The sequence below is a fragment of the Heliconius melpomene genome, chromosome 6 (genome assembly GCF_056956725.1).
Source record: "Heliconius melpomene rosina isolate 202511_hmr_F chromosome 6, ASM5695672v1, whole genome shotgun sequence".
Lineage (NCBI taxonomy): Eukaryota > Metazoa > Arthropoda > Insecta > Lepidoptera > Nymphalidae > Heliconius > Heliconius melpomene.
The window spans coordinates 648954-658538 of NC_140394.1; the positions used below are offsets into that span (position 1 = coordinate 648954).

The 9585-nt window shown below is 31.8% G+C and overlaps 1 protein-coding gene across 1 annotated transcript; it reads right to left on the reverse strand.

The window, feature by feature from the left end:
• Positions 1–2889: 2889 nt before the first annotated feature.
• Positions 2890–3711, reverse strand: LOC146537998 (uncharacterized). Its single transcript, XM_085187010.1, has one exon. The coding sequence runs from the start codon at positions 3709–3711 to the stop codon at positions 2890–2892; it is 822 nt and encodes a 273-aa protein (XP_085043136.1).
• Positions 3712–9585: the final 5874 nt, after the last annotated feature.

Consider the following 9585-nt stretch of genomic DNA (forward strand, 5'->3'; position numbering starts at 1 on the left):
AATTACATTTTATATAAAAAAAAGTGTGAGATAGTGAATATAATAGTGATTAAGTGTTCGAGACTGTTAAAATAAGTTGTAAGTGCTGTCACTATTTTGCGACTTGCGACATTTGCTTGGAATACTTCGTCGGTAAGTTTTTAATAGCTTATTATTAAACAAAGGAGAGTAATATTATTGCACGTAACGCCATTAGTATACAGAGATAAATATTATTTAATTATTATGTTGAAAGAAATGCATAACGATGTTGTAGGAGGTATGTAAAATTAAAATTTTAATAATACGTAGAATGCTTGCTGCCATCTTTGTTTGGTGCGTGTATATGAAATTGAAATTAAATAAGTAGGTTTAGTGAATTATAATTATTTATAAATGTAATGTTTATATATATTCGTAAATATTTAATATATTATTATATATATTATAAGATATATTATAAGAGAAAATATAAATATAATAGTATCATTTCTAATGTGATATACGGAATATTTTTTATATCAAAATACGTATTTAGGTACATTTTATAAATATTATTTAATATGAGTATATTCAATGTCTGTCACGATATTATCACGAACCATACTAAAATATTAAAATTATTATTTATATAATTTTGTATTATGGTATTTTATGATTATTCATTTTATTTTATTGAGTGGAGAGTCAGAGTCAGTAAAAGGAAAGATTTAGTTACTTATATTCATATTATGATGATGTAGGTAAGTTAAGGTTATATTGTTCAGAATATTAATAATGTAGTTGTATAAGTTTCTCCTAAAGCAAAATAGAGCCTAGTGATAAGACGTTCCGATGACCATTTTCTGCTCAAATCTGGAAGCTTCGTCTTGAAAAGCGGGAATGGAATGTAAATACAATTATTCCCCGAGAAATCGAACCCCCAGACGCCTTCTCACTATGCCATGAAAGCTTCGATACCTGTTTGTATAAGTTAATATTTTGTATAAAGATTTTATTAATTCGCGTCTCGTACCAACGTGTCTAATGTCACAATACACTCAAAAAGAAATATAAAGGCTGAACACAAAGAGCTCCATGGCTTCAGGCGATACCGCTCGCGACCCTTTTGAATTTGTAATACCTTAAGAACGAAATTTTTTGTGATTAAAATAAACGAGTCTTTTACAAAATTGTCGGTGGCTTCTGAAAAGATATTATTATTTTTTGTGATACTTGTTGGTTCTTTTTTTATAATTTTATTTTTGCTTCACGCTGTATCCCGCATACAGCAGGGAGCGATGAAATAAAAATATTGAACAGTTAATTTCCTCGAATAGGGAATCGAACTCGGAACGATCGTGTCTCAATTGGACGCCATGCCATGATGTCAGTACTTATTTATTGAATGTAGTATAAAATCTACTCTAATACCACCACGTTAAGTAAATAGACGGATTTGGGTGAACTTGTGTTTTGTAGACGAACTTGCCTGAACTTAAGCAGTTTACTTACAACTGATTAGCCGTTACTTTCAGGTATTAACTTCGTTGTTTATATAAAATGTTGTGTTACTTGAAGCAACAGCGGTGGCTGTAACAGCGCCTGTTTATAAGTGATTGTGGATTTGATATCTACGCAAGGCAATGTTTATTATAGTTCTGTAACTTAGCTTCGTCTTGTATCCCTCAAATAGCAGGAGAGGCAGAGAGAGCAGGCCTCCTTTATAGAGCCCCCCATTTAGTATCTTGTTGCCAGCGACCTGAACAATGCTTATTCTATGTATATAAAACTCTCTCGAGAGTCAGACGGGCGACATACAGATGAAACTACAGGATGTAGAAAATTTAAATAAGGCATGTAAGTTGATTAACGAGCGTAGTAGATCACTAAGAGAGCATTTTCTGCAAGAAAAGAAAAACAACTGTATGTTTTTTACGTCATAAAGTCCACAAATACATAGTTTGGGTTTCCAGTTGAGCTTGTTTCTACTAAATCCATACGACACGACATATCACAATACAAAACTATTCACAACCATAAAAACTAAATGATATTAAACATGAGAAATAATCTAGCTTACAAAGTAATTTAGCAGTAGAGTACGGCGCATTATGCAATAAGTTTGAGTTAGCGAGTTGCGGTGCTCGACTCTACATAGCACACAAAACTTAAACTTTCATATTCAACTCTTTGAAAACAAAATCTTAATTTACACGAGTAATGAACTTACCGTCTCTACTTCCGTCATTTGTACTACTTATAAGATTATAATAAGCGTCGTGTGGAGACCTAGAGCTTTAAGTTTTGCTTTTGTATAAGTATAGAGCTGTTTGTAGTTGCTTGCGTTCTTTTATGTGTCGTTAAGTTTAAATTTTAAATGGAATAATTTCACTCTGTATACATTGAATTTCAATTGAACCCACGACTGTCACATTTACTAACAGATGCTATGTCGCTTTACTTTAATATATAAAAAACTTAAAGATTTTATCGGCATACTGAACAAAAAGATAAAGCAATTCTAGATACTACGACAATAAAAGAAAGAATTCTAATAGTTTTAGTACATAAAGTATTTGAAATCGTATTTTCTTAGAAACTATTGTGTTATCTTCAAAAGTTTCTATTGTTGTTCACATCCTTCACACAAGTATGTAGCGATGAAATGGAAAAATAAAGTTTTGAAAATGAGCTTGTGAACTTTAACACTTTAACTTTTAAAATTTTCTTTGTAAAATTAATAATTATAAATATAATTTTAACTAATTATATTTTTTATATCGTTGATATATTTTAATTTTTTTTTTTTAGTTTTGGTAACTTTGGAGGGTTTTGGTCTTGATCTTCCACGGTGACCGGCCGGATTGGAAGAATTGATTCGTTAATAATTTTTTGCGATTTTTCTTTGCGAGAAGGGGGTATTAATGGCTACAAGACGTTGTCTGCTTCTTCAAGCTTCTTCGAGGGATAGTTTGAGCTTTTTGCGCTAAAGAAGTTCAGTATACCCGGTTTTACTGGCCCCTCAGAAAGGCTGGACGATCTGCAAAAATTACTCCTAGTCTTGTTCTTTTTATTAAACTGTATATTTGGTTCGTTGGTTCCATTTCCAGGTGAGTTGGAAAGCATTCTTTTATTTTTTGAAGGAGTCTTCGGATTATTGTTAAGGAACTTTAGTTTATCGTAGATAATGATTGCTGAGTTTCCTTTTTCTTTTTCAATCCTCACTTGCTCTTGTAATTCTCTCCGTTTCTTCAAAATATGCTCTGGGTAGTCTTCTTTTATATAGTATGGAGTATTTTTGAGCTTTTTCTTTTGTTTTAGAATATTTATTTTAATGCCAAGTGTTAAAAGTGTGATTTTTATTGGTCTAGGTTTATCTCCTTTTTTGCCTATTCTTCTAGCTTCCTGTATGTCCCTCTGATCGACTTTTACATTGAAGTGCTTATCAATAAAACTAATTAAGATATTTTCTAAGTTTGAATATGACGATTCATTTTCTTCTAGACCGAATAACACGATATTTCTTTGTCTTGATTGTTTTTCCAGGAAATATATTCTTTTTTCTTGACTATCCAGTTCAATTTTAAGGTGCTCGTGCTTTTCTTCCCAAGATTTTATTTTTTCATCTAATATGCTGTTAATGTTCTGTGTAACTTGTTCTGTTACTTGTTTTCCATTTTTTAAAATCATAGTTTTGTGCTCGTCGAGTTCGCTTTGAATTTTTCGTAGAGCGCTTAAGACTTCTTCCATGTTTATGAGTTTAAATATTTATTTTATTTTATTTTAATTTGGGAAATATTTGCAATAACAAAATCGCATAAGTGTCTATAATGTTTAAAAGCGACCTCTTGTGACTTGATTTCGAAAACTGGTACCCAATAACAAACTTTATCGGAGGATTATATATCACTTGGTTCTAATTCCTTCCAGAAGATGGCGTTGGGTGCTTAGAGAGTTGTTGAAATTTATCAATTTATTTATAAAGCACTTTTTTATTTATGTATTTCCTTGTATACTCCACAAACTTTATATTTAGTTTGCACTAGACACAGTTCATGAGTTAGATCACTTTAAATGCTGTATTTTTTAAAAAATGTCACAAGATAAAACACACTAACGGTCGTTTTTTGTTTCCACTATATCACGTCTTTCACTGGTTGTTTGATCGTATCCACAATATATCTTGTGTATCTTGGTATCTTCCAACGGTTGTCTTCTTTCCGCTGACTATCAACTCGTAATCAATTTTTAAAACGTACAGTAATACAGAGAACGATGCGAACCGTGGCACAGTGGCGCCCCTATCTTTTTTATTTATTTATTATATTTTAATTAAAATATTTTTCTTTTATTCGGGTTTCCGCACCTCAAAAGAAAAAATAGAAACCCTTATAAAATTACTTTGCTCTCCATCTGTCAAAATTATTTACCTTGAGATCGCGTAAAGGTATAAAACTAAGTTTGTTATACCTGGATTCACTGCGTGTAGAAAGTTAAACAGCAAAAACGTAGTGCTAAGACACTCCGTTTAACACTTTCCGGTATAATTGAACACGTTGCTTGCTGAGAGTCCGAATGGAAACCAATGAAATCGAATATGTTTTATAGTTAAAAAAATAGATATTATCTGTTATCTCACTATAACTTGCAAAAACGAGGTTTGTGGGTTCAATTCCCACTTGAGGAAATTAAATATATAATATTTTAATTTCTTCTTTTGTAGTAAAGAGCAGGTAAATACGCATGTCCTCATCGTTTATACAGTCTGGCACTTTTTAAAAAAGTATATAATTGAGCACGAAATATTTAATCTAAAAAAATCTAATACTTTTTTTATAACGACCTTTTAATAGATATTATATGAAAGAACGTGGTTACTTAACATTTTTTATCTATTTAGGCAAGTCACGTCACGTCGAGATCATTGCAGAGCAGCGACGTAGGGTCCGATTATAAATGAAACGGTTGTGGGTTTGATTCCTACTCAGGGAAAGTTTATTTTTATTTCCTCGCTCTGGTAACGAAAACAAAAAAGCCCAACGTTTGGTTTCGCCACGTAACGAAGAACTAAGAAGAGAGAGAAAATTACTTAGAGAGTTTGTACACTAGGTTTGCTCTACCTATCCTGGTATCCTACGAGATACAGCTTGCAACTAAAAAATAACCTAAATAAATCATATAATATATCTTCAAATTCTATGAAAGGTAGAAAAGAACTAATAATCATATGAAAGTAATTTAACCGGATTAATCACGTTTATACATATATTTGTAAAGCATACAAAAATAAAAGTAAGAGCGGTTAAAAGCTTACAAAAATCAATCCTGTACTTGTTTCGAGACCACTGAGCAAATCACACGGCCCAGTGATCGCTCGAACATCGTGCTGCGTCAGCTTTCAGCGCTTAGGTTATTTCGTACAGAATTATAAGAAATACCATTATTTTATTATATTTTTCTTAAGTAAATAAAATTATTAGAATATTATTACCAAAATTGCGGAAATATACGGTATACTGAGTGAAGCTACGAAAGAAAGTTTTCGGAGTCCAAAATAACGTTTTAACTTATCTAAACGAAAAAAATAACAAAATTTAAAAACATTTAACCGAGCGGGAATCCAACCCACAACCATCGCGTTTACAGAACCCACCTACTTTACCTTTGCCACTGCGCCACGATGTCTTCAATTAAAATTTAAATAATTTACACAAATTTTCTTACATTCAAAATAAATGCTGTAAAACAATTTATCATTTTGTCATGAGTAGAGGTGAGTTAGGTATAAACGTACTTGCTCCTTTTGTTAGATAATTTAGACAAATGTCTTTAGTGCTCGAAATCCAGGCTGAATTGCTACTAAATGAATCTGATGAACCTATTGTTAATAAATTATTATTCGGTTCTATTTTGTACAACACTTTGGTTGTTTTGATTTATTTTATTTTCACATAAGTCTTATATATTATATAATGTGAGCAAGGTGCTAATTATATGATGGTAAAAGATTTACCCTGATTCTACGATTATTTTTACGCCGTGCTCCACGACTAGCCTTGAATCTATAACCATCGGGCATATGGTCAAAAAATCGTGGCCAAGTTCAAATAAGCCAATATTTTTTTAGGTTACATTTGAAAAGTATTTTCTGCCAAAGAGCTGTATGTGTATAAATTGTTTTAAAGTATATATGTAGATTACTTTTTATTTCATTTCCTGGAGTGGGGATCGAATCTATAGCCAGTCGCGTTTACAGTAACACTTTATGCTAGTCAATACGCAATGCCTGCAGAAATCGACGGAAAGTGGGGAACGAAGAGTCTTAATTAGGTTTCCCTACTCGGACGTGTGCAGGATACAGCGTGAAGTTGATTTTGTTCTAATATAAAATTGATGAGTTTTTTTAAAAAAGATTTTTATAAAGACAGACAGACCTATATATGACATGTACATATAGATATCCGTAAGTACAGTCTACAAAACCGAAGAAAATGGCACCTGAGTGCCGTGCATAATTAAAACACAGACTTACATATCAACACGGTGATTGGTTACAAATTAAATAAATTTAGTTGTGGGTTCAATTATGGTTAATACAAATATTAATATTGATCATAGTTAATTCGTCATTAAGCTTTGTTCCTTAAATAAAAGCACTCTTTGTATTTATGTACCATATTGATAAAGCGCGGTACTAAAATACACTTTATAATCATACTACATAATATGTGTATTGTAAATGAATAAAGCTAAACTGTATTTTATTACAATATAAAGCTAATGTGTTTGTTTCGTTGAACGCATTAATCTCAGGAACTGTTAATCGTAATCTAACCTTAATCGTGTCGACGTCACCCTCTGTATCAGCGGTTAAAGTTATCATACACAACTCCTAGCTAATGCCTTTTAACTCCGCGGGCGGAGCTCTAGTGAAAGCTAGTATAATATTAAATGATACTCCTATAAAAAACGAGGTTTGTGGGTTCAATTCCCACTTGAGGAAATTAAATATATAATATTTTAATTTCTTCTTTTGTAGTAAAGAGCAGGTAAATACGCATGTCCTCATCGTTTATACAGTCTGGCACTTTTTAAAAAAGTATATAATTGAGCACGAAATATTTAATCTAAAAAAATCTAATACTTTTTTTATAACGACCTTTTAATAGATATTATATGAAAGAACGTGGTTACTTAACATTTTTTATCTATTTAGGCAAGTCACGTCACGTCGAGATCATTGCAGAGCAGCGACGTAGGGTCCGATTATAAATGAAACGGTTGTGGGTTTGATTCCTACTCAGGGAAAGTTTATTTTTATTTCCTCGCTCTGGTAACGAAAACAAAAAAGCCCAACGTTTGGTTTCGCCACGTAACGAAGAACTAAGAAGAGAGAGAAAATTACTTAGAGAGTTTGTACACTAGGTTTGCTCTACCTATCCTGGTATCCTACGAGATACAGCTTGCAACTAAAAAATAACCTAAATAAATCATATAATATATCTTCAAATTCTATGAAAGGTAGAAAAGAACTAATAATCATATGAAAGTAATTTAACCGGATTAATCACGTTTATACATATATTTGTAAAGCATACAAAAATAAAAGTAAGAGCGGTTAAAAGCTTACAAAAATCAATCCTGTACTTGTTTCGAGACCACTGAGCAAATCACACGGCCCAGTGATCGCTCGAACATCGTGCTGCGTCAGCTTTCAGCGCTTAGGTTATTTCGTACAGAATTATAAGAAATACCATTATTTTATTATATTTTTCTTAAGTAAATAAAATTATTAGAATATTATTACCAAAATTGCGGAAATATACGGTATACTGAGTGAAGCTACGAAAGAAAGTTTTCGGAGTCCAAAATAACGTTTTAACTTATCTAAACGAAAAAAATAACAAAATTTAAAAACATTTAACCGAGCGGGAATCCAACCCACAACCATCGCGTTTACAGAACCCACCTACTTTACCTTTGCCACTGCGCCACGATGTCTTCAATTAAAATTTAAATAATTTACACAAATTTTCTTACATTCAAAATAAATGCTGTAAAACAATTTATCATTTTGTCATGAGTAGAGGTGAGTTAGGTATAAACGTACTTGCTCCTTTTGTTAGATAATTTAGACAAATGTCTTTAGTGCTCGAAATCCAGGCTGAATTGCTACTAAATGAATCTGATGAACCTATTGTTAATAAATTATTATTCGGTTCTATTTTGTACAACACTTTGGTTGTTTTGATTTATTTTATTTTCACATAAGTCTTATATATTATATAATGTGAGCAAGGTGCTAATTATATGATGGTAAAAGATTTACCCTGATTCTACGATTATTTTTACGCCGTGCTCCACGACTAGCCTTGAATCTATAACCATCGGGCATATGGTCAAAAAATCGTGGCCAAGTTCAAATAAGCCAATATTTTTTTAGGTTACATTTGAAAAGTATTTTCTGCCAAAGAGCTGTATGTGTATAAATTGTTTTAAAGTATATATGTAGATTACTTATCTACTACTTGAAATAGTTAAAAATAAAATGAAAAATACAATTTTAAAGCAATATTCTTTACACATCTCGACAAAAGTTGTAGAAATGGCAATAAAATCACACCAAACTGAGTACAACACGTTAAAAGTCAACGGTCGTACGTGAATAGCCTATTGAGAAAATTGGTAGATACGAATTTTGTCTATGTTTGGCCGACAATAAAATAGGACGCCTTTACTGTGAATTATTTTTATTAATGTTGTCAGCCTTTCTCAGTGTACACGAAAAATGTTAAGGGTTTATTATTCCTTTTTTTGGAAACTTAACGCTGAAAATTGTAAATATATTTAATATAATTAAATTAATAATGTAATTATATTTAATGTATAAAATTGATTAAAAAAATAAGTCCCGCTGAGTTTCTTGCGCCGGTTCATCTCAAGTCTGAGGCATTAACTTTAGTGAACTGGTGGTAAATTATTTCACGTTCAAAAATGAAGCATATAACTTGTTATTTTGAATAAATTATATGAATTAGAATATAAGACTTCAGTTTTTCCCTTTTGAGGTACGGAACCCTCAAAATATTTCTAATTTTTTTTGTAATCTTTCTGCAATATTATTAAATTAGAAGTGATGATATTAGGTAGATACATCACGTAATAAATCATGATCTAGGTAAAGGCTTAGGCATACTTGAAGGGCGTACGAGTAGACGCAGCGTAGGCACGTTTCGGTACAATCCCTAATATCGACGGCTCCGTCCCTAATATTACTAGGCTTAGATTGCCCTAAACTTCCAACATAAATGTTTATATAGATTATATGTTTTTCATATGATATCACTTATATTTATGTATTTTTTTACTGTAGATATTTGACATGACATAAGACTAATAATATTCAGGCTGTCTAGACATCAATAAAAATATATTATTCTCTTAAAGCTTCACGATTTATCATGCACATAGCAGGGTAGGTAGAGGGAACCAGGTAACCTAGTATTAAGAAACTTCATTCTACTTAAGATACTTCCGCCCTTCTTTCCGCTGAATTCTGGAGACATTGCGTGTTGAGTGGCGAAACTCAACGCCGCGCTTCGCCTCGACACCAGGACGAAGAAA